The sequence below is a fragment of the Littorina saxatilis genome, linkage group LG16 (assembly GCF_037325665.1).
Source record: "Littorina saxatilis isolate snail1 linkage group LG16, US_GU_Lsax_2.0, whole genome shotgun sequence".
NCBI lineage: Eukaryota > Metazoa > Mollusca > Gastropoda > Littorinimorpha > Littorinidae > Littorina > Littorina saxatilis.
Window position 1 is genome coordinate 51,189,493 of NC_090260.1, and position 25,000 is coordinate 51,214,492.

The following is a 25,000-nucleotide window of genomic DNA, read 5'->3' on the forward strand; positions in this document are numbered from 1 at the left end:
TAGGGGCTGGGGGGGGGCTAGGGCTGGGGGCTGGGTGGGCTAGGGGCTGGGTGGGCTAGGGGCTGGGGGCTGGGTGGGCTAGGGGCTGGGGGGGCAAGGGGCTGGGGGCTGGGTGGGCTTGGGGCTGGGGTGGGCTAGGGGCTGGGGGCTGGGTGGGCTAGGGGCTAGGGGCTGGGTGGGCTAGGGGCTAGGGGCGGGGGCTGGGTGGGCTAGGGGCTGGAGGCTGGGTGGGCTAGGGGCTGGGTGGGCTAGGGGCTGGGGGCTGGGTGGGCACATTCAACGTTTCACACCTACGCCAGATTGAAGTGATAAACAAGAGTCCGGAGTGTGAATCACTGAGAAGAATGACGACATGGAAGGAAGGAATACAAGTACCGGTTGAGACACAACACTGCTGAAGACAGTCTCACAAAGAATAGCACAGTTAAAACACAAAACGCAGCCTAGAACCGCAGCTTGACTTAAAACACTACAATCAACCTTTCACAGCTCTCTACAAGTCTTCACTGTCAGTTGGACGACAGCTTGACTTAAAACACTACAATCAACCTTTCACAGCTCTCTACAAGTCTTCACTGTCAGTTGGACGACAGCTTCACTTAAAACACTACAATCAACCTTTCACAGCTCTCTACACAAGTCTCCACTGTGAGTTGGACGGCAGCTTGACTTAACACACTACAATCAACCTTTCACAGCTCTCTACAAGTCTCCACTGTGATTTGGACGACGGCTTCACACAAACACAGCTTATGACGGCTTACTAGTGCCAAATCCTGGGGTTACCCATTATCACGTGATAATGACTAATTAACGCTGTCAGTTACTGTTTTCACTCGTTAGTTACTCATTTTCACGGGATAATTAGTATTTTTCACGGGAACATTACTAAGTTTAGTTTTGGCACTTAGTCTAGCAATCCGTCAAGAAGTGAGCCAAAACTAAATATTAGTAATTGACAGGTGAAAGTTAGTAATTTTCCCGGGAAATTTAGTAATTAACACGTGAAAATTGTAATTATCCAGGTAAAATTACTATTTTTCCCTTGATAAAGACAATTATGAGGTTTTGGCACTAGTAAGCCGTCATAGACTGAGGACTGATAACAATGACAGGGCGACATGATACGTGCACCCATGTCGTCTCGATAACAGACATCCGCGTGCCGCGTGATGTACTCATGTTGACGTCTCAACATTGAAGTGCTTGTCGTGGTAGATAGGTCGAATGTTTTTTTTTTTTTTTTTTTTTTTTGGGGGGGGGGGGGGGCCTTACGAAAAGAAGGGCGACTTTGGAAGGTTACTCGACCCAGTCAGTGCTTGGTTTAACTTCGTTATCTATAAAAACAAGTCGCGTAAGGCGAAAATACAATATTTAGTCAAGTAGCTGTCGAACTCACAGAATGAAACGCAATGCCATTTTACTCGTAGCATCGTCAGGCCACCGCTCATGGCAAAGGCAGTGAAATTGACAAGAAGAGCGGGGTAGTAGTTGCGCTAAGAAGGATAGCACGCTTTTCTGTACCTCTCTTTGTTTTAACTTTCTGAGCGTGTTTTTAATCCAAACATATCATATCTATATGTTTTTGGAATCAGGAACCGACAAGGAATAAGATGAAAGTGTTTTTAAATTGATTTGGACAATTTAATTTTGATAATAATTTTTATATATTTAATTTTCAGAGCTTGTTTTTAATCCGAATATAACATATTTATATGTTTTTGGAATCAGCAAATGATGGAGAATAAGATAAATGTAAATTGGGATCGTTTTATAAAAAAATTATTTTTTTTTTACAATTTTCAGATTTTTAATGACCAAAGTCATTAATTAATTTTTAAGCCACCAAGCTGAAATGCAATACCGAACCCCGGGCTTCGTCGAAGATTACTTGACCAAAATTTCAACCAATTTGGTTGAAAAATGAGGGCGTGACAGTGCCGCCTCAACTTTCACGAAAAGCCGGATATGACGTCATCAAAGACATTTATCAAAAAAATGAAAAAAACGTATGGGGATTTCATACCCAGGAACTCTCATGTCAAATTTCATAAAGATCGGTCCAGTAGTTTAGTCTGAATCGCTCTACACACACACACACACACACACACACACACACACACAGAGACACACGCACATACACCACGACCCTCGTTTCGATTCCCCCTCGATGTTAAAATATTTAGTCAAAACTTGACTAAATATAACAAAGGGGAAGACAATGAGGGTGTCGGGGAAGAGGGGGAGGGGGGGGGGGGGGGCAGCAGGTTGTCAGACACAGTCCTGTGATTAAACATGTAGGCCCTATCCTAACAAAATACAGCGTGTTCGTTCGTTCTCCAGGCTCTCTTCCTGTCTCACTCTCAGTTGTGTGTCTCTGTCAGTGACTGTCTCTGTCTCTCTTTGTCTGTAACTATCTGCCTCTGTCTCTCTTTGTCTGTAACTATCTGCCTCTGTCTCTCTTTGTCTGTAACTATCTGCCTCTGTCTCTCTTTGTCTGTAACTATCTGCCTCTGTCTCTCTTTGTCTGTAACTATCTGCCTCTGTCTCTCTTTGTCTGTAACTATCTGCCTCTGTCTCTCTTTGTCTGTAACTATCTGCCTCTGTCTCTCTTTGTCTGTAACTATCTGCCTCTGTCTCTCTTTGTCTGTAACTATATCTGCCTCTGTCTCTCTTTGTCTGTAACTATATCTGCCTCTGTCTCTCTTTGTAACTGTCTGCCTCTGTCTCTCTTTGTCTGTAACTATCTGCCTCTGTCTCTCTTTGTCTGTAACTATATCTGCCTCTGTCTCTCTTTGTCTGTAACTATATCTGCCTCTGTCTCTCTTTGTCTGTAACTATATTTGCCTCTGTCTCTCTTTGTAACTATATCTGCCTCTGTCTCTCTTTGTCTGTAACTATCTGCCTCTGTCTCTCTTTGTCTGTGACTATATCTGCCTCTGTCTCTCTTTGTCTGTAACTATCTGCCTCTGTCTCTCTTTGTAACTATATCTGCTTCTGTCTCTTTGTCTGTAACTATCTGCCTCTGTCTCTCTTTGTAACTATATCTGCCTCTGTCTCTCTTTGTAACTATATCTGCCTCTGTCTCTCTTTGTCTGTAACTATATCTGCTTCTGTCTCTTTTTGTCTGTAACTATCTGCCTCTGTCTCTCTTTGTAACTATCTGCCTCTGTCTCTCTTTGTCTGTAACTATATCTGCCTCTGTCTCTCTTTGTAACTATATCTGCCTCTGTCTCTCTTTGTAACTATATCTGCCTCTGTCTCTCTTTGTAACTATATCTGCTTCTGTCTCTTTGTCTGTAACTATCTGCCTCTGTCTCTCTTTGTCTGTAACTATCTGCCTATGTCTCTCTTTGTAACTATATCTGCCTCTGTCTCTCTTTGTCTGTAACTATATCTGCCTCTGTCTCTCTTTGTCTGTAACTGTCTGCCTCTGTCTCTCTTTGTAACTATCTGCCTCTGTCTCTCTTTGTCTGTAACTATCTGCCTCTGTCTCTCTTTGTAACTATATCTGCTTCTGTCTCTTTGTCTGTAACTATCTGCCTCTGTCTCTCTTTGTCTGTAACTATCTGCCTCTGTCTCTCTTTGTCTGTAACTATATCTGCCTCTGTCTCTCTTTGTCTGTAACTATCTGCCTCTGTCTCTCTTTGTCTGTAACTATATCTGCCTCTGTCTCTCTTTGTCTGTAACTATATCTGCCTCTGTCTCTCTTTGTAACTGTCTGCCTCTGTCTCTCTTTGTCTGTAACTGTCTGCCTCTGTCTCTCTTTGTCTGTAACTATATCTGCCTCTGTCTCTCTTTGTCTGTAACTATATCTGCCTCTGTCTCTCTTTGTAACTATATCTGCCTCTGTCTCTCTTTGTAACTATATCTGCCTCTGTCTCTCTTTGTCTGTAACTATCTGCCTCTGTCTCTCTTTGTCTGTAACTATCTGCCTCTGTCTCTCTTTGTTCTTAGCTATCTGCCTCTGTCTCTCTTTGTAACTATATCTGCCTCTGTCTCTCTTTGTCTGTAACTATATCTGCCTCTGTCTCTCTTTGTAACTATATCTGCCTCTGTCTCTCTTTGTAACTATATCTGCCTCTGTCTCTCTTTGTCTGTAACTATATCTGCTTCTGTCTCTTTTTGTCTGTAACTATCTGCCTCTGTCTCTCTTTGTAACTATCTGCCTCTGTCTCTCTTTGTCTGTAACTATATCTGCCTCTGTCTCTCTTTGTAACTATATCTGCCTCTGTCTCTCTTTGTAACTATATCTGCCTCTGTCTCTCTTTGTCTGTAACTATATCTGCCTCTGTCTCTCTTTGTCTGTAACTGTCTGCCTCTGTCTCTCTTTGTCTGTAACTATATCTGCCTCTGTCTCTCTTTGTAACTATATCTGCCTCTGTCTCTCTTTGTCTGTAACTATATCTGCCTCTGTCTCTCTTTGTCTGTAACTATCTGCCTCTGTCTCTCTTTGTCTGTAACTATCTGCCTCTGTCTCTCTTTGTCTGTAACTATATCTGCCTCTGTCTCTCTTTGTAACTATATCTGCCTCTGTCTCTCTTTGTCTGTAACTATCTGCCTCTGTCTCTCTTTGTTCTTAGCTATCTGCCTCTGTCTCTCTTTGTCTGTAACTATCTGCCTCTGTCTCTCTTTGTAACTATCTGCCTCTGTCTCTCTTTGTAACTATCTGCCTCTGTCTCTCTTTGTCTGTAACTATATCTGCCTCTGTCTCTCTTTGTAACTATATCTGCCTCTGTCTCTCTTTGTCTGTAACTATATCTGCCTCTGTCTCTCTTTGTCTGTAACTATATCTGCCTCTGTCTCTCTTTGTAACTATATCTGCCTCTGTCTCTCTTTGTCTGTAACTATATCTGCCTCTGTCTCTCTTTGTCTGTAACTATATCTGCCTCTGTCTCTCTTTGTCTGTAACTATATCTGCCTCTGTCTCTCTTTGTCTGTAACTATATCTGCCTCTGTCTCTCTTTGTCTGTAACTATATCTGCCTCTGTCTCTCTTTGTCTGTAACTATATCTGCCTCTGTCTCTCTTTGTAACTATATCTGCCTCTGTCTCTCTTTGTCTGTAACTATCTGCCTCTGTCTCTCTTTGTCTGTAACTATCTGCCTCTGTCTCTCTTTGTCTGTAACTATATCTGCCTCTGTCTCTCTTTGTAACTATATCTGCCTCTGTCTCTCTTTGTAACTATCTGCCTCTGTCTCTCTTTGTCTGTAACTATATCTGCCTCTGTCTCTCTTTGTCTGTAACTATATCTGCCTCTGTCTCTCTTTGTAACTATATCTGCCTCTGTCTCTCTTTGTAACTATATCTGCCTCTGTCTCTCTTTGTCTATAACTATATCTGCCTCTGTCTCTCTTTGTAACTATCTGCCTCTGTCTCTCTTTGTCTATATCTGCTTCTGTCTCTCTTTGTAACTATCTGCCTCTGTCTCTCTTTGTCTGTAACTATATCTGCCTCTGTCTCTCTTTGTCTGTAACTATATCTGCCTCTGTCTCTCTTTGTAACTATATCTGCCTCTGTCTCTCTTTGTAACTATATCTGCCTCTGTCTCTCTTTGTAACTGTCTGCCTCTGTCTCTCTTTGTCTATAACTATCTGCCTCTGTCTCTCTTTGTCTATAACTATATCTGCCTCTGTCCTTCTCTGTATCTTTGTCTCTGTGTATGTATGTGTGGTGTGTGTGTGTGTGTGTGTGTGTGTGTGTGTGTGTGTGTTGTGTGTGTGTGTGTGTGTGTGTTGTGTGTGTGTGTGCGTGCGTGTTGCGGGAGGTGGTCGAGTGGGGGTGGGGGTTGGTGTGTCTGTGGATCTGTGTGTGTGTTAAAGTGTATGCGTGCGTGCGTGTGTTTGTGGGGGGGTGGGGGGAGAGGGTGACCGGAGGTTGGGGGGGGGGGGGATTTGGTGCGTCTGCGTATGTGTGTGTGTGTGTGTGTGTGTGTGTGTGTGAGGGGGAGGGGGCATGGGAGTGTTAGGGTGTTTGTGGATCTGTGTGTGTGTGTGTATGTGTATGTATGTGTGTGTGTGTGTTTGTGTGTGTGTGAGTGTGTTTGTGTGTGTGTGTGCGTGTGTGTGTGTGTGTGTGTGTGTGCACGTGTGTGTGTGTGTGTGTGTGTGTGTGTGTGTGTGAGGGGGAGGGGGTATGGGAGTGCTAGGGTGTTTGTGGATCTGTGTGTGTGTGTGTGTGTGTATGTGTGTGTGTATGTATATGTCACGAAGTGGTTTGCATGTGAAATACATGTACGTGTTCTGCCCTGTTGCACTGTCTCTACCCTTTTCACACCAAACACTTCAAAAACAGAATTTGGGAGGATGCAGGCTTATTATTTCCTCAACCAAAAAAATAATATACTTCTTCACTTCAAACACATCAATACAAATCAACTTTTCGACACACAGTTCACACAACCTCTTAGCTTTCACTCAATGCATGTAAATACATATTATAAGGTTACTTTCTCAAATATAGATTAACGCACAAAAGAAGGCACCGACAGACACTCACGAGTTCGAATCACGGCTCACTGCATGTCGCCAGTTCACTTCCTTGTATTGCTGAATCCTCGCAGAATAATGAATTCCCAAAACTCCCATTGTAGGTGCCAACACACACCTTCCACCGTAGATGCCAACACACACCTTTCACCGTAGGTGCCAACACACCCCTTTCACTTTTCTTCCCGAGAAACCCTTCCGCCAGTAGCGTAAGCAACCGTCGTCAGCCACGACCGGTAACGATGAAGACTCCCCTCGTCTAGTCATCTGCGCCGATGTAGTCCCTTGCTCGCCACCATCGTCTCGCGCTTCTCCCGTGTAAGGACCCTCCCTTACACGCCATGGAAATCCCTCATGGAAACTCCTAAAGAATTGAACCAAGTCTTAATACAACATTCTCTAAAACTATCTCTTCTTCCAAACGTTCATGTGCCACTCATACATTCTCGTTCATTCCACGTTCACATTCCGTACAGATTCAATATCCAAACTAATACTTAATCTATGTGTAACCAAGTGCGAGGGATTTGCGGTGTAGGGGAAACAACTACGTTAGTCAAAAAAGGGATTGGTTTCCCTTTGCGTTGCTGAGGTTAAAATGTAGATTTGCTGCAAATTATGTTTTGACAACAACATACGTTTTTGTGTTACTAAGATTGTATTTTGATCGACAGGGTATGAGTTCACAAAGGATTTGTGAGTTGGAAAGTGGTTTGAATCACGAGTACTGAAGGATTTAGGTTTTTGGCAGGAGAGTATTTTTGGGTCATGTGATTGGAGACGCGCGCGAAGATGTTCCTTTTCCGCCTGACTGTGAAGTCGAGAAGACATGCTGGCGTAGTATTGAGAAAAGAATCGGGAAAGAAATAGAGATTCTTGGCAGCATCCGATGATCTAATGTGGTAGATTGTGATGCCAGACGTGGAGGTAATTTTGATTTTATATTTGTATGATCGATGGTGAGATTAAGGATGAAAATTTGTTGGATTTGAAGTGGTGCTTGTTGTGCGAAAAGCCTGTTTGTGGATGGCGCCGGTGCAAATTATATTTTTGATGAAAATTGATGATTAATCACAGGTATATTGGTAAAATAGGATGATATTTTGGGGGAATATTATGTTGGTAGTTATAAGGAATGGGTTTGAAAACGATTGATCAGAAAATTGAACTTTTAGTTGAGTTGTGAAAGACAGTCTATTTTTGACGTTGTGGGATCAAAAAGGGAAAGATTAAGAGTTGAAGTGGAAGCGTGATGTGACAGCCGAGACTATGTTGTGGAACCGTGTTGTACACAGTATTAGAAGAAAGTGTACTATGATAAAACATAAATTGTGGTAGATTTCCGGGAAAAGTATTAATTTCATAGTGAAGTCAGTCAGTAATCTGAGATGACAACATCTTGGATACGACAGGAAATCAAAATTGTTAATTTAGTCGCTATTGATAGTTCCGTAATAATTGCAGATGGAGGAGGATGCCGCGGTTTGCATGTTTTGGTCAGAGGTAGCGTGACCGAGAGAAGAGACATGAGAAGAGGTTCGTACATCCTTTCCTTTGCTTATAGTTGAATTCAGTGAAGAACAAGATGGCATTAATGTGTTATTAATGTAGTGTTAGCTTTGTTAATGAGTTGCATTGAAAGAATTACGACAGACATTGTGAAGAAAATTATGTTCCAACACAGAGAAAGCAGGTAAGAGGTTGTAATACCTTGATGTACATACCCACTGTGAAACAGGCAGTAATGTACCCTGGGTGTGTGTGCTTTTGTGTTTACAGGGAGCAGACGTCGTTTGTAGACTACTCTTTCCTAAGGGGTTTTTTCAGCTTTTAGATTCAGTTTTAGATTCAGTTCAGGTTCAGTTTTATATTTTATTTTTATTTTTATTTTTTTATTTTAGATCTAGTTTTATTGTTTTACGGGGTTCTCTCGGTAATCATTATTTTGTGACTGTTGTGAACGTCAAGTGTGCTCTACCCGTATAGTGTAATCCAAACTTTAACCGGAAGTTGTGATGACATTGTCCATGGTAGGGATGTTTGTAATAGTTGGCATTGTGAAGAGGACAGTGTATTGAATTTTTTGATAAAAGGATGGTTGTGTGATCTGCTAGTATTGGGGTCAGTGAGTGCCCTGTGGATGTATGAGAATGATCTAGCATGGGATTAACCCTTTTGTCGCCTGACAGAGATATTGTACGCTCAGGCTGAAGCCCACCAATCCTCTGAGAACTCGTCTTGTCTGTACGTATGTGTATTAGCTGCCATTATATTAAGCAATAAAGTACAAAGTGACAACATTTATTGTGTGTCGTGGCGGTGAAAGCAGACGCGAGTTTGTGTTGTAACTGTTTCCTACGTTTGTTCTGTTTTGTGAAATTATTTTATATTATTAATTAGTTCCAATTGGCCAAGTCTTTCCTGGTTCTTGTCTTATCCTTCAACGGGGTCTCGAGACACGAGCCCACGGCAGGCCTTGGGTTAGAGCTCCCCCCAAGTAAATATTGGGAGTTCAAAACTAGTTCCAACCACTCTTCTTGTATTTTTATCACATATTTGAGTGAGAGAGTGGAAGTTGATAAGTTCGATCCGTGCAAGTCTCGCAAGAGGACGTAGGAAATCCTCTCCCGGGCATAGTTCGTACGGAGAGAACGGGGCTAACTCAATAATGTGATTGGCACCTCCTTGTTTATCTTAGATTTTTACTTCGGTGTTATTTGACCGTAGTAGGGTCTTATATGAATAACACTCCCCATACAAAGCATGATCGTCTTAAACATAACATAAATGCGTAGCAATTATGTTCAAGAAATTCCCCATGAAAAACCGTGATACAATTACATCAAGAATTCTCTCAACGCTTCACACTGAGATTTAATGCACTTTGTATACACTAACCTTTACACTCCAGCTATGTATTCCAACGTCAATAATATACAACATAGTAAATCATTTACTTTAAGAGACCCGTCTCTTGAAAGAGTACTTGTTCCCAGAACAAGTCTGACACGCGCCGACAACCTTCCCGGTTGAAAATCTCAAACGCTGTGTCGTTATTTACCCCAGACCAGCTACATGTCTCAAAACACAGCTCATCTCAAGCTAAAGCCAGTTTTGCGTGGAACACACAAAACACGTGAATAACGCCAGTCCGGTCAGCTACGCATCGCCCTTCCCTATTTAGGGAGGTTAAAAACACGACGTGGTTTCACCTCACAAATATGCTACTCACATCTTTGTGACAGTATATATGTGTGTGTGTGTGTGTGTGCATGTGTGTAGTGTGTGTGTGCGTCTGTGTGTGTATGTGTGTGTGTGTGTGTGTGTTGACTGTTTCAGCATCAGCGTACGTGAGTGCGTGCATGCGTGTGCGTTTGTGTGTGGATGGAGGGGTAGAGGGGGTTGGAGTGTTAGTGTGTCTGTGGATCTGCGTGTATGTGTGTGTGTGTGTGTGTGTGTGTGTGTGTGTGTGTGTGTGTGTGTGTGTGTGTTTGAATATGTGTGTTAGCGTGTGTGTGTCTGCGTGTTTGTGTCTGTGTGTATGTGTCTGTGTGTATTGTGTGTTGATTGTTTTAGTGTAAGCGTACTTGCGTGCGTGCATGCGTGTGTTTGTGTGTGTGTGTTTGTGTGTGTGTGTGTGTGTGTGTGTGTGTGTGTGTGTATGTGTGTGTGTGTGTGTGTGTGTATGTGTGTGTGTTTGAATATGTGTGTGTGTGTGTGTGTGTGTGTGTGTGTGTGTGTGTGTGTGTTTTTGAATATGTGTGTTTGTGTGTGTGTGTTTGTGTTTGTGTGTATGTGTGTGTTTGTGTGCATGTGTGTATGTGTGTGTTTGTGTGCATGTGTGTGTGTTTGTGTGTATGTGTGTGTGTGTGTGTTTGTGTGTGTGTGTGTGTGTGTGTGTGTGGGGATACAGTTATAACTGTCGGGGAAGGGCTATGGATTTGGAGCACTTTGTTTTCTTACTGATACCCACTTTAATTTCACGCCAAGAAGTTGTGTACGTGTTGTTTGTTTCCTGTCCGGGGAGCGTAATAGCGCCAAGGCACACACACACACACACACACTCAGCACTATAGTTGGTGGTACTGCTTACAATATCATGGACAAACCATCGTAAAACCATAATATTGCACTATTAATGGTTCTGAAGAGTGCAGTGGACAAGCAGAAAGGCATTATGTATGTGACCACGTTTAGTACATTTGAGGAAATAGTGGAGTTTTCTTCTGCTTTGACCTTTTAATTTTAAGTTGAGATTTGTATCTTGCATACTGCCACACTTGCTTCAAATACTCAATCCATTGGCAACCGACCTAGGTTCCTAGTTTTGTCAGGGCGCAACGCTAAGTACAGTCACCCGTGGTCATTTTGTGTCGACAATCTGGGTCACATCCCTCTTGTTTGTATCATGCGCGCGTGTTTTCACAACATTGGCTCAAAACGTAGGCTGCTCTAAAGAGAAGGATGTCTCAGGCTGTATGAAAGTGTCAAAAAACACAAGTTTGTTTAAAGAAACACTTTTTTTCCAAAAAAGGGCAATAACTGTTGTCTGGTACGACCAAAGGAAGATAATTCACAAATCTAACATATTTTCATATAGAGCAATCAATAAGCTTTACATTGATATATACTATGCCGTGACTTGTGTATGTCATGAACATGTACCACTTGTTTGAAATCAAAGGCAGATTTCTCAATCATTATTACACGAACTGGGAGGGGGGGGGAGGGGGTCCTAGTTGTGATAGTTGTGGTAGGGGTACATTAGTTGAGGGTTGAGGGTGCGAGGGAGCATCCCCCCCCCTACTCCTGAAACATCCCTCCCCCACTCCTGAAAACATTAGATTAAAATATGTGAAATCTGGCGCATTCTGGGAGCATTTGTCATGAGTTTATTTGTTTAACCCTTGGAGGAGGTACTTGGTCAACAGGAACTCCCCCCCTTCCCCCCTCCCCCCTTGGATCCGGCCCGGCACACATTAGACGCGTTCCACACCTATATACTGTTAAATGTTCCCAATATACTTTGTTCCCGCGTTAAACACAGGATCAACAATATATATAATGAATACAGTTTAAGCTGTTTGATATAGCAATTTCTTTGTTTCGAATTTTTGTTTCTTCCCAAAATTAATCGACTTTAAGCGTCACATTAAGAGTTTACCACCACCCTGCGCCCCACCCCCTTCTTACCAATGTGTAACAAAGGTGTAACAGACTAACGGTGTTATGTGCATCATAACGGCTGTTCGGACAGACGCACATTTTTTGGAGAGGATATAACTGTAGCGAATGCAAATGTTTATGAGCGCTCATCTTATTTTTTTCAGAGCTGAGGTGGTCCAAATAAGGAACAATCCATATAACCAGTCTTTCCCTCTAGAGAGAGAGAGAGAGAGAGAGAGAGAGAGAGAGAGAGAGAGAGAGAGAGAGAGAGAGAGAGAGAGAGAGAGAGAGAGAGAGAGAGAGAGAGAGAGAGAGAGAGAGAGAGAGAGAGAGAGAGAGAGAGAGAGAGGGATGGAGCGAAATGAAGGCAAAGAAAAGAAGAGCAAAACAATTCTCTTTTTTTAACGAGAGATGCGTACAACACACACACACACACACACACACACACACACACACACACACACACACACACACACACACACACACACACAAACACATCAAAGCACCCACACATGCTCGCGCAGATGAACTGTCGAAAATGAAGAAAACAAGATTTCAAATTCATCATACGTAGAATGTATTAATCATTTAAAGGACTGAAAATGCAATTCACAGAATGGTACACAGCTATTTCATACACAAACAAAACTGCACTATATTTTATGTGTTGCTATGCAACCGGAAGAGTTTTGACACTGGATTGATATCACAGTATTTGTTGATTTTCAGATAAATATCCAAAAACAATATCCAAGTTCTCTGCGGTAGACGTATGGTATCAAAATGATATTTCCTCCCCCCCACACCTTTCGCTTTCTGTGTGTCCACCTCTCTGTCCATCTCTCTGTCCGTTTCTCTCTGTGTCCATCTCTGTCTCTGTATGTGTTCCTTCTCTCTCTCTCTCTCTCTCTCTCTCTCTCTCTCTCTCTCTCTCTCTCTCTCTCTCTCTCTCTCTCTCTCTCTCTCTCTCTCTCTCTCTCTCTCTCTCTCTCTCTCTCTCTCTCTCTCTCTCTCTCTCTCTCTCTCTCTCTCTCTCTCTCTCTCTTTTTAGTATGTTCATTCCACTGTCCCTAGAAAATGGACTGTCTGTCCGTGACGTCATTTCTTGATGACGCTATTTATAAATGAAATTATGCGCTTGTCAGTGAAGAACAAGCGATGTGTTGAGTGAATTTATTCTCCGTGTTTTAAAACGATAAAAATGTCACTCGGGTTGTTGTTGTCGGTGGTGATGGTGGCGGATGATGGTGGATGTCGTGGTAGAGGATGATGTTGTCGTCGTAGTTGTCAGAGAGCGGCAGGTTGTAAGGACAGGTATTGCTGAGTTTCAGTAAATTGATTTAATAAAATGTTGAATTTCAGTTCAACGGTTATTGTTGTTGTTGTTGTTGTTGTTGTTGTTGTTGTTGTTGTTGTTGTTAGACATCGCTGGACGTTGCGGGATGTATAGTCGAGACAGGTGGTGGTGGCGGTGACGAGATGTGGGTGTCACTCAGTGTCGCTGTCTATGTCCTAACCTTCTTCACCCAGATCACCTGGGCCGTGGACCGCGACATGGATCTCAGGCGGCCGCTAGTGTCAGCATAACCACCACCATGGTCCAGGTAGACGACGACGTGTCTCTCCAAGCCCCATACTGTGTCCTGATTGGCCACCGTCACCGCCTCGTCTCGACCCCTACCTGCCGCTCTCTGTGTGGGACCTGACGTCATTTCAGCCAGTTGTCTAACGGCCTCTGTGTCGTTATGAGCCACCTTACGGGTGGGGACGCCGCGTGACTCGAGGCCCCGGATGAAGGGTGCTGGTGACAAGAGGTCATCATCCGGTCTGTCTGTGTCACACTTCATGTCACCCAGCACAAAGACGTCGCTGAAGGTGAGGCCGCCCTGCCCGTGGGGAGCGTTGTCTTGGCAACCTGAAACATCACACACACCGTCAACATTACATCGTCGTTGTGTAAGACACATCCACACCGATTGCAACAACAACAACAACAACACCACCAACAACAACATCAACAGCAACGACGACGACACCATCACCAGCAACGACAACCACGACACAAACAACAACGATGACCTATGTCTAACTTCCGCACCAACACCGGCTACAGCCACACGTGAACAGAGACTACAACTACATCAGCAGCACCACAACCACCTGGAAATAGGAAAAACAATTTTATATTATTTAGTGTTCCACACCTCACCTTGGCAGACTTGTGACGATATTATGTAACGACGTCACAGTAAATGACGTAAATACCAACATTCCTTGTAAGTTTAATGACGTCATTGAAATGTTGTACACCAACCTGACTGACACTTACTGCATTGCGAGAGAGAGAGAGAGAGAGAGAGAGAGAGAGAGAGAGAGAGAGAGAGAGAGAGAGAGAGAGAGAGAGAGAGAGAGAGAGAGAGAGAGAGAGAGAGAGAGAGAGAGAGAGAGAGAGAGAGAGAGAGAGAGAGAGAGAGAGAGAGAGATGTACAGACAGACAAACAGAGTGACAGATACAGACAGACACAGACAGGCGGACGGACCGGCAGACAGACAGACAGACAGACAGACAGACAGACAGACAGACAGACAGACAGACAGGCGGACAGACAGACAGACAGGCGGACCGGCAGACAGACGGACAGACAGACAGACAGACAGACAGACAGACAGACAGGCAGACAGACAGACAGACAGACAGACAGAGGTGTACTGACCGACACGAAGATCTCGCAGCATGTCTGCCACCAGCTCCCCGCACCGTGCACACTGCCATGGCCAGCCACCCTTATGTCCCTGTCTGTTACCGGGGTAGTGATCAACCGTCAGGACAGGTGGGCCGTCGCACGGTGCGGACACTGGCGGCCTGGTGTAGGCCGGGACCGTTCCTCTCTTCATATCGTCAGCCTGCTCCACCTCTCTCACCACAGCAGGTGGACTTCTCAGGGGCTGCGTCAGGTAGCGGACGTGACGCTTCATGTCGGCAGGTACATCTAGCTTAACGCCTGCTGCCCACAGGGTGAACCTGACGTGTCGTTGTTTTAACGCCCGGTAGATCTCTGCGATGACGTCACTGTAACAGAACAGACAGGTGTGTCAGTGTTTATAAACAGAACAGACAGGTGTGTTATAGTTATCACACACACCTATTGTTTTAACGCAGTGTAGATCTTCGTAATGACGTCACAGCAACAGAACAGACAGGTGTGTCAGTGCGAGATAAGAATGGTTTGACACATGAAATGTTTAAGTATCTTACCCATTTAATCTTGATTGGAAAAATGTGTATAAGTAAATTTAGATATGGGACACCCCTTGAAATATTATTTATTTTTCAAAGGGACTTAACCCTCAGGGGCCTGGTATAAGTTGAGTGTTAAAAAAGATTTGGTGTACTGGAAACTGAGCTGAACATTAGGAATAAATTTATGTTATGATTATTTTTATTTATTTATTTATTTGAACATATTAGTTTACTGATAAGGTTTATTGATTTAAAAATTGTACACATTTGAAAAGAAAAGACCTATGAAGAAGGTTTGCTCCAAGCCACACAAAAAACAAAACAAAAAAACCCAAAATATAATAAAAAGGCAAAAAATAATTGTAGTAGCAAACCTGCATGCAACTGAGGTTAAAAAAAAAAAAGAGAAAAAAAAAAAAAAAAAAAAAAAAAAAGGTGTGTCAGTGCATGATTACACCTGAAATTACGAAACTGATTAAAACAAAACAAAAACGCCTGGCAAAAAGGAAGTCACAAAGATTGCTGTTCAGGATAAGAATCATAGTGAATGTCGCGCCACGGAATAACTAGCTAATCAAATGCCCGTAAATTGCAAACCCAACCATCAAATACGAAGGGAGCGAGAGCGAAAAGATTGGTGTAGAGGAGATAGTGTCGCCAAACGGAGCGTCGTAGATCGGGGTGGAAACATTTCTGCACTTTTTCCCTCCCGTTTGAGAACTGTTCGTTGAAATCGTGGGTCAGGTGAGCGAGACAAGTCATTCCTATTCCAGTTGGTAAGGCGGAAAGATGTCGGCAGCTTAGCACCAGCGACACGCGACAACTCTGCAATGTACTGCAGGTGAGGTTAAATTAGTGAGTTTAGTTTATCCCTACCCTCGTCAACCAATGATATTATAAAATGTTTTACTGGGAACAGGAGAAGAACAACATGATTATTGAACGCTTTCCGTAAGTTTTTCAAGGTAAAATCGTGTATCATTGAGGCCGGTAAATTTAACACTGTATGTCCCTCGGAACTGCAAAGTAAGTTGTACATTTTCTTTTCCTCTTAAATATGCTGCATGGAATGGGTGGAAAATGGCAGGCGGGTATTTGTTTGCTGTCGTATGCATGGACGTCTTTTGTGTGTGTGAATGAACAAAAGAAAGAGTGGCTATCTAGTGAGTTCAGTGATCCGAAAGATTGCTGGTTCAACATATTCCGTGCTTCTGCACTGAGTTAATATTGCTGACAGCACGCGTTCGTAGCTGGGTATCATTGTTATGAAAGACCTTGCACTGCGGGTGTAGAATTCGTGCTGTGGTATTAAAGACTGTTGGTGTGACCACTGGTCAGTGAAAGAGTGCAGCCCTTAGCTGTTCTTTTGTTATTTTGTGCGGGAAGAAAAGCAAGTTTCCTACGATAGTGACATGCATTGTCCGTGGGTTGTTTAGTGCAAAAGTTCATGAACCGAGTCCTTTTATCAGAATGGATTTTAACAGTAATTGACGAGCGTTGATATGCTTAAATTGTGCAGTGGTTCAGTGGTTTGATAAGTCAGTTATATGTATTCTGATAATTAAAATAATTCTAAATAATAATATGTTTAGAAAGGTCAACTTTTATGTTGTATAATGCATAACAATTACTGTGGTGGATATATTTTTGTCGACTTGTGTGTTGGCATTTATGATAATTTTTCCACCAACTTTCGAGTTGAAGCTGTGACAATTTATTGGTAGATTGTATGGTCACTGTTGTGATGATCAGCGAGAGGAAAATTGTATTAAGTGTTTGAAACATTTAATTATTATAATATTTTTCTCTTTATATTTTATTGATAGAATTGACGCTGGAATTTATGCAATGGCATGGATAGGAATCCATAACTCAGGTTATAACTTGCCATTGTGGCGTTTGATGTTGTGATGATGTTTAGGGTTTTCATGCTGATCTACGGTTTCCCCTCTGCCCGCATGGCACTCGGGAAATCGTAGGGTCGGAAAGTCTTGACACACTTTTCCGATATAGGTAATGGTCGCACCAGTATTACGCTACTACTACTGCTGCTACTACTGCCATGGGGTCCATCACAAGAGGACAACTGTTGATCCCGACCCGTGGACATCTTAGGAGGAGTTACAGGCCGATGGATCCGGGTTTCTCCTGCCTTCGCCTTATACAACTTTCCGCAGGATCGTCAGGCGGAGACCTCCACACTGGACGTCAGTGAGCAACGTCTGTGGGGGCTGTTCTTCGTCAGCGAGGCGCTGCGTAACGTCGTCTGCTTCCATTCGTCGCAGACAATAACGGGACTTTTCTCCGTCACACAGGCTAAGTTATTACTTATATATCTTGGGTGTTGCGTGGAAGGGGGGTCGCCGTTCGGCAGTGTAATGACACACTGAAACAGTTCTATTGATGTGCGCGATTTGTTTTTTTTCCTTCATATATTAACTGGTATTTCATGTGGCCAACGTACTGTATGTTCATCGAACAATTCTGCATACTAAGTTTGTGTGGCTCTTCGTTCTTCAGAACCCACCAGGCCACTGGAGTGTGATTTGATTGATTGTTTTGTAAACTGTTTGTTGGTTACATGTTGAATTTAATCTTATAAATAGATGAACTGTTTTTTTTGCTTCATTCTTTTTTCTCTCTCCCTTTTGCTCTCCTGTCTATCTGAACCCTAAAGCGTTTTACGTTTGGAGATTTTATTACAATTTATGAGTGAGGTGCAAATCATGTGAGAGTGTGTGGGCACTTGTGTGTGAGGCGCGGTGCGAGTGAATTGTTTTATTTTCTCTAAGCCCGCGGTTTGCGCCCGCGACAGTGAACCTGAAATACAATGACGCAATGATTAATAATGACGTAAACAGAATGACGTTATTTCGCTCCACTCTTCGTTACCTTGACCAAGTTTTTCCAATGGCAGACAAAGAAAGGGTGGCGCCTGATCAGACAGATTGATGACATCACTGATCAGTACACACCGCCGTGACAGTTGCCGAATTCACATTCTACATCTAATAAACATGTCCCAGTCTATTATTCAAACTTGAAAATAAAGAGCCATTACTTCCACATAAATCTTCCGAATTTCTTGACCAAAAGCACACGAGTTACCTCGTCATAGAAAGGTGTGAATATAATAACATTTGTGAATAATCACACTTCCTTCCAACAAACACGACCACACCGGCCAACACAAGAGTGACAGGAGACAGTGTTAGATTCAGTGTACAGCGTCATTCTTACCACTGAGCCTCATCGGCCAGGATGTGCACGCGTCCGTGTGTCTGTGCGTGTTGACACAGCTCCTCCACCCAGGCCTGCACTTTCTTCTCGCCTTCCCCTGTCCAGTGATACTGTCCTTCATAGTCTCTATACCGTACCCCCGCCATGTTGACGAGCTGCACGCTGCCGGCTCCCTGTCCGGCCGTCTCTCTCACCTGATGACCCACAAGGTAAGCAGCAGCAGCGCCATCATCACTCGTCTGAAGAACGAAGACTGTGGCGCAGCCCTTCCTCAGCAGAAACAAACCTTTTATTATCAAGACTATGCTTTTTGAAGTGCCCGTCGGGCCCCAGAGGATTTTCACGTCCACGTCGTAGTCGTCTGGCGGCTCCTCCAAGACTTGAAACTGCTGCGGGAACAAAGCAATACATGTCGTTGGTCGACCATGCTCCATTCCAACAGCGTGAACAAGATGGCCCTGGGTCCACAGCTGTAGTCGTGGCTGTCTGCTGAGGAATAGCTCAATCGTTGTCAGTGGTATGGAGAATCTGTCAGCATACACATTTACACACATTATTAGGTATAATTATATCACACACACAGGCACAACACACACACACACACACACACACACACACACGCACACACACACACATACACACACACACACACACACACACACACACACAAACACACACATGCACCAACCCACACGCAACGTGTAAATGTAAGCGAAAGGTTATGCAAAAATACACATCTGAACATGTCATTTAAGGCATAAAAATTACAGTAGATGACTAGAGAGAGAGAGAGAGAGAGAGAGAGAGAGAGAGAGAGAGAGAGAGAGAGAGAGAGAGAGAGAGAGAGAGAGAGAGAGAGAGAGAGAGAGAGAGAGAGAGAGACAGACAGACAGACAGACAGACAGACAGAGAGACAGAGAGGTCGGGGGGAGGGGGGGGTCTTGAGAAACAAAGAAAGAAAGATAGATGACGTTAGGCCAAGTAATAATAAACGTGCGTGCGTGCGCTTCACCGATATGATAGTTGATACAGCTATGCAACAGTACCTGGCAACCAACTGTGTGTAGGTAGCTGTATCCATGGCATGGTCCCCGCCCTCATTCCGTTCCAAGCTCGCCCTCCACCACGCGTCGAGCCTTGTCTGGTCAGCCATGTCGTCCTCACAAAGACATACCTGGCTGACATTCCGACCTGACTCGACGCTGAGGCCTTCCTGCAACTCCTGTAACTGAGGTCAACACACACGGACTGTAAACAATGCGGGAAATGGCACAAGGGGTGGTTTAATACACGATGCACACACAGACAGTGTAACATTAGGCCTACCTGAGTTGGAAATCTCTTCATTCCTGCTTTAGTGTTTACCAGCCTAAAAGACAACTTTCTGGACAAAAGCAAACCATCTTTTCGGAAAATAGTTTCCCGTTTGTGGTGACGCGCATTAGGCTACGTTAAGTACAAGTGACGTCGTTTTCGCGACAAAAAAAATGACGTCTACTATTCCATGGCACTGTTCTTAGAGCTCCAGTGAAAAATAAAAAGCAAATGCTCATTTGACTCGCCTTCGTCTTGTCCCACAACAATGTAACCCGCCACCCCCTCCACCTTTTAGGACCCCCCTCCCCCATGGAAGACTCCCGCCACCACCCCTCCCACAAGAGTCCCTCCCTTCTTATACAACCACCCCCTTTATGCCCGACCTCCCCCAATAAGACCCTTTTTGTTTTTAAAGATTGTTTGTTCATAACCTCTGTGAGCTAACCCACATTTAAGACTTTACCCCAATAAAAAACAAAACAATATAAAATTCCTCTTTCACTTTCAGCTTCATAAATTAAATGTTCAAGAGAAACGTTGGCATCAGAATAATCGACAAAAACTTGATCAAAAGTGTGACCTGTAATATTCCAGATATGTTCAGTGGTGATCATCTTGTCCAGCAAACATGTCCATGCTATTACTGTGAACATTTACGAAACAAGCTACATTTTGGTCATGTCTGCTGCTTAATAACACCTACAATTGTGGGAAATGTGGAGGCTTTGTTTCCAAAATATCTGAAACAAAACTCAACTTAAAAAGTTGAAGAGCATGACCCCGCTGTGACCCCAACATTTGACGAAGGTCAATCGAATCGGGGTCAAATCGGAAGATTATCACATACCAGAAGTCTGAAAATGTTTAAAGGTCTAGCTTCAAAATCATCCCAGATAATCTTAACGTTAATTTTTGTGATCGGACATACGGACGGACACTGCACACAGTGTGTGGACTAAGAGCATAGCGCTATGAACTAGCCCTTACTTTACGTTGGTGAACAAAGCTCTCTCTCTCTCTCTCTCTCTCTCTCTCTCTCTCTCTCTCTCTCTCTCTCTCTCTCTCTCTCTCTCTCTCTCTCTCTCTCTCTCTCTCTCTCTCTCTCTCTCTCTCTCTCTCTCTCTCTCTCTCTCTCTCTCTCTCTCTCTCTCTCCTGCGTGCGTCTGTTTTTGCGTGTGTGAGCGAGTGTAGGTCAAGTGTTAACTTACATCGCTCATGTTTCCCAGCACCTCCTCCAGACAGCGTCTCGTTGTGTCGGGCAGGACAATGGCCTGGTGGAGGGCTGGCTGTGTGACCAGGTCACCCAGAACAGAGCGCCTCACAACATCTCTGGCTTGCTTCAGGTACGCAGCGGCCTTCTTTAGTTCTTCTTGAACTGCAAGGGGGTCGTCTTCTGTCTGAGGTATGATTGCCGCCATCATTATCCCACGCTCGCGATGTATGACGATCAGGTCAACAAAGTCCTCCTTCAGGTTCAACGGCTCTGCTTTGACGCTGTTCGTGTTCCTGGCGGCTGCACCAGTATAGATGCTTTGGGTATCAGCACCATATACACCAAGTTTAGCTTGAGTCAGAATTACCATAATTTCTTTTTCCCTCGCGGCTTTGTCCTTTATCTGATTCATGCAGTGGTGGACATTTTTCAGCACTCTGTCTATGCGGACAGTGTCCCTGACCTCTCTACTCTCATCTATGTCTATTTGTTGCTGTGTTTTCAGTACCTGGATTCTCTCACTTTCTCCGGTATATGCCATTCTCTCATGCACAGTGTCCATGTGAGCCGGGGGGATTATGTATGATTCGCTCTCAAGGTGAGGGAACCAGGCGTTGAGAAACTCTCTCTGGAATCCAAGACATGATGATGTACTGTCTGCTCACTTCTAGTATCATTCACAACCTACGTCAACTATGAAGACGGTGAAAATACAGACACCAAATGTGACCCTCCACCACGGAACGAGTCGCATGTCACCTTTTCATGATTTTCATATTTTTACATTTTCCTGAAGAGTTTTTTATGCTCTATCCAGTGGTGAAAACCGTTTTAGAAAAGAGCGAAAACTGATTGAGTTATAAGCCTGTGACTAAGGTGACCCTCACACTGTTACCAGACACTCCCCGGACTTATATTAAGCCTAGCGCAGAACCGCGTGAGGTGACATGCGACTCATTTCGTGGTGGAGGGTCACAAATAGGGACTTATGTCTGGTTGGTGGTTCACACAATATTTGCCTACAACACAGCAGATAATTTTTTTTTTTAAAGTTGCTCTATATGATGTAAATTCAAAATGAAAAACAAAAACAAGGAAAACAACAACAACAACAACAACAATAACAACAACAACAACAACACAAAAAGAGTCAAACTAATGAGAATGCACCTTATTCATTTGAAACATAACTTCAAGTCTTAAAATATGAGGTTTCGGTGGGTGGTTTTTTTTCCGAGATGAATTTACCTCATGGTCTGACAACCTTAACACTTGGTCCTCTGATTCCTGTGATCTTGCCATCAAGGGCGGGGCAGGAGAGGCAGCCTGATTCCCCGGTGACCCAGAGGTACTGCACGGCGGAGCACATTCCACAGCCGGTCCCTGTGTGATGTGCATGATATAACCGTCACTTCTGTCATAGCACTGTTCATTAAATGTAATGATCATGATATTACTGTCATTTCTGTCCTAGCACTGTGCATGTATGTACTACTACTATGCATGATATTACCGTCACTTCTAGTTCTTTCATAGCGATGTTCATATGTGTGGTTTGCATAATATTACCATCAATTCTGTCATAGCGCTGTTCATGATTATGAGTTGTGTGCATGATATTACCGTCACTTCTGTCATAGCGCTGTTCATAATAATGAGTTGTGTGCATGATAATTATGACCGTCACTTCTGTCATAGCGTTGTTTTAGATAGTGTGACTCACCTTATTGCCATGCAATAGTATGTGAACGTGTTTCCTCACATGGTACTCAGAAAAAATGTTTAAACATTATTTCATTTTCCTGTGCGCTTGTGGACCAAAACGCCCATGTTCACTCATGGTTTTGCACGAAGAGGATTGAATGTGCTTGGCCGTATGTTGCGTCGGCCATATACTTATACTCTACTCTGTGTCGTGGGATGCATGCTTGGTATTTTCATGTTTCTATAATTCACTGACATGGATTTCAGGATCTTTACCATTTTTATCTCCACAAAATGGGGGCAGTGGGAGGGGGGAGGGGGTGGAGGGGCAAGCAGGTATGCTAATAAAGTGATCCGGGAGATCGGAACATCTCTTCTCTTTATCAAGCAGGTGGCGGGGTCCCAAACACTCAACCATCAACTTGGCTGTTGCGATCGTCATCAATGAGGAATGTTCAGTCTATTTGCATTTATCGACACTGAAACGGACAATGCATGTATACGACCCCCAACAAATTGACAGATTAGATCGGCCGTGTAGGAGCTGAGGGGGAGGGGAGGGGGGCAGGAGAGACAGAGATAGACAGACAGAGATAGACAGACAGAGATAGACAGACAGAGATAGACAGACAGAGATAGACAGACAGAGATAGACAGACAGAGATAGACAGACAGAGATAGACAGACAGAGATAGACAGACAGAGATAGACAGACAGAGATAGACAGACAGAGATAGACAGACAGATAGACAGACAGAGATAGACAGACAGAGATAGACAGACAGAGATAGACAGACAGATAGACAGACAGAGATAGACAGACAGAGATAGACAGACAGAGATAGACAGACAGAGATAGACAGACAGAGATAGACAGACAGAGATAGACAGACAGAGATAGACAGACAGAGATAGACAGACAGAGATAGACAGAGATAGACAGACAGAGATAGACAGACAGAGATAGACAGACAGAGATGGGTTGGTTGGCTGGTTATTGTTTGTTGTTTAATGTGCCTACAACCTGTGGCCATCACGATAAAATAGTAGACGGTTCTATAAACCGCATGTCTTGTAACGCTTCTTTCGTTAAATCTTGTTGAAAATCTTAATATCCTTTAAAACTATTGGAGAGAGAGAAAGAGAGAGAAAGCGAGAGAGAGAGAGAGAGAGAGAGAGAGAGAGAGAGAGAGAGAGAGAGAGAGAGAGAGAGAGAGAGAGAGAGAGAGAGAGAGAGAGAGAGACAGAGAGAGAGAGAGAGAGAGAGAGAGAGAGAGAGAGAGAGAGAGAGAGAGAGAGTACACCGCTACCCAAGACGTACCAGATCAACGGCGCAATTCGAACAGCACTGAGCAGCACAGTTGGTACAGCAGCTGCAGTTCGCACGGCAGTCACACCCCCCTTGCCTGATGCACCGGCAGCACGCCTGGAGAGTACATTGCGAGTGTCCTCTGTTGTTGTGAGAATGTACGTGCTGTATGTCTACAGTGCCCTGAGCACTCAGACAGCACACTGACAGGCCTCATAATCATGTCCACAGTGCTCAGAGCACTCAGACAGCAAACTGACAGGCCTCATAATCATGTCTACAGTGCTCAGAGCACCCAGACAGCAAACTGACAGGCCTCATAATCATTTCTACAGGGCTCAGAGCACTCAGACAGCAAACTGACAGGCCTCATAATCATGTCTACAGTGCTCAGAGCACTCAGACAGCAAACTGACAGGCCTCATAATCATTTCTACACTTCACAGACCACGAGAGAAGAGACGTCTTCAAAAAAGTATAACATGCAAACACCATGTAGTTTCTGCTTTGCAAGAAACCTTAAAAGAGGGGACAGAAGGAAACGAATGCCCATTTGCGTTAAGACACTGGAGCCTTATTACAATGAGCGGTAAGAAATGATGAAATGATGACACTGAAACCTAAAGAATAAACTGAACAGCCGGTGACATGTAAACCAATGAAGCGTAAGCCCCTATTGTATTGCATTAGTACGAGGGGGACTGATTATAATTTGCAACCTGGGCAAACTAATGAAGTCACTACTTTGCTTTTTTCATTTCATCAAAGACCAGTTTTGGGAAGACTTGTGTCAACACAAATTACTTGATTCCGTGCAACCGTCTTCGTTCAATGCTATAAAATGTCCAGTAAGGGTGATGGGTCTCCTGACAGCAGTGTTGACTTTTCGCGAAGAGATTTTCGAGCTGTGATGTATTATGGTTGCTGCCAGGGAAACTCTTTTTAATAGTGCTTTTTAAATGTAAAATAATGTTTTAGAAATCAATCTTCATCGAAAGCCACTGTTTTTAGGTGGTTCAGACAGTTCATTACTGGCGCGTGGACGTTAGAAAACGTTGACCGTTGTGGTCGAATGGCAACAATCGTTTCCCCAGAAAACGTTTCCAGGGTAGATTCCTTGATTGAGATGGACCCAAAAATGATATACGCTGAAATACATTATATAAAATGAAGAGTTATATAATCGTGAAGTCTCACTCGTAGTTTTCACAGCTGCTGTGGCCCAAGGAAACGTTGTAACCGTTGGGTGCCCCATAACCTTTGTCAAGAGCAACAGCGGGGTAGGGTGGACTGGTGCACCCATATGCTAATAACATTTGCCGG

The 25,000-nt window shown here is 43.7% G+C and overlaps 3 protein-coding genes across 11 annotated transcripts in view; 1 reads left to right on the forward strand and 2 right to left on the reverse strand.

The window, feature by feature from the left end:
* LOC138951192 (uncharacterized) overlaps window positions 1–25,000 on the forward strand; it is a 521,013-nt gene that overhangs the window by 291,854 nt on the left and 204,159 nt on the right. The gene's annotated exons all lie outside the window — the stretch shown is intronic.
* Window positions 1–25,000, reverse strand: part of LOC138951188 (uncharacterized) — a 433,764-nt gene that overhangs the window by 24,074 nt on the left and 384,690 nt on the right. The gene's annotated exons all lie outside the window — the stretch shown is intronic.
* Window positions 12,207–25,000, reverse strand: part of LOC138951193 (uncharacterized) — a 139,824-nt gene continuing 127,030 nt past the window's right edge. For 2 of the 4 annotated variants that reach the window (XM_070322844.1, XM_070322847.1), the window contains 4 exons: window positions 19,181–19,362; window positions 18,135–18,662; window positions 14,368–14,723; window positions 12,207–13,568 (listed from right to left, as the gene is read on the reverse strand). In XM_070322844.1, coding sequence (XP_070178945.1) covers window positions 13,159–13,568; window positions 14,368–14,723; window positions 18,135–18,662; window positions 19,181–19,362 — 1,476 coding nt within the window. In that variant the 3' untranslated portion in view covers window positions 12,207–13,158. Of the gene's footprint in view, window positions 13,569–14,367; window positions 14,724–18,134; window positions 18,663–19,180; window positions 19,363–20,659; window positions 21,293–21,912; window positions 22,048–23,689; window positions 23,795–25,000 lie in introns of all 4 variants that reach the window. The other 2 variants (XM_070322846.1, XM_070322845.1) reach the window with 2 other exon arrangements.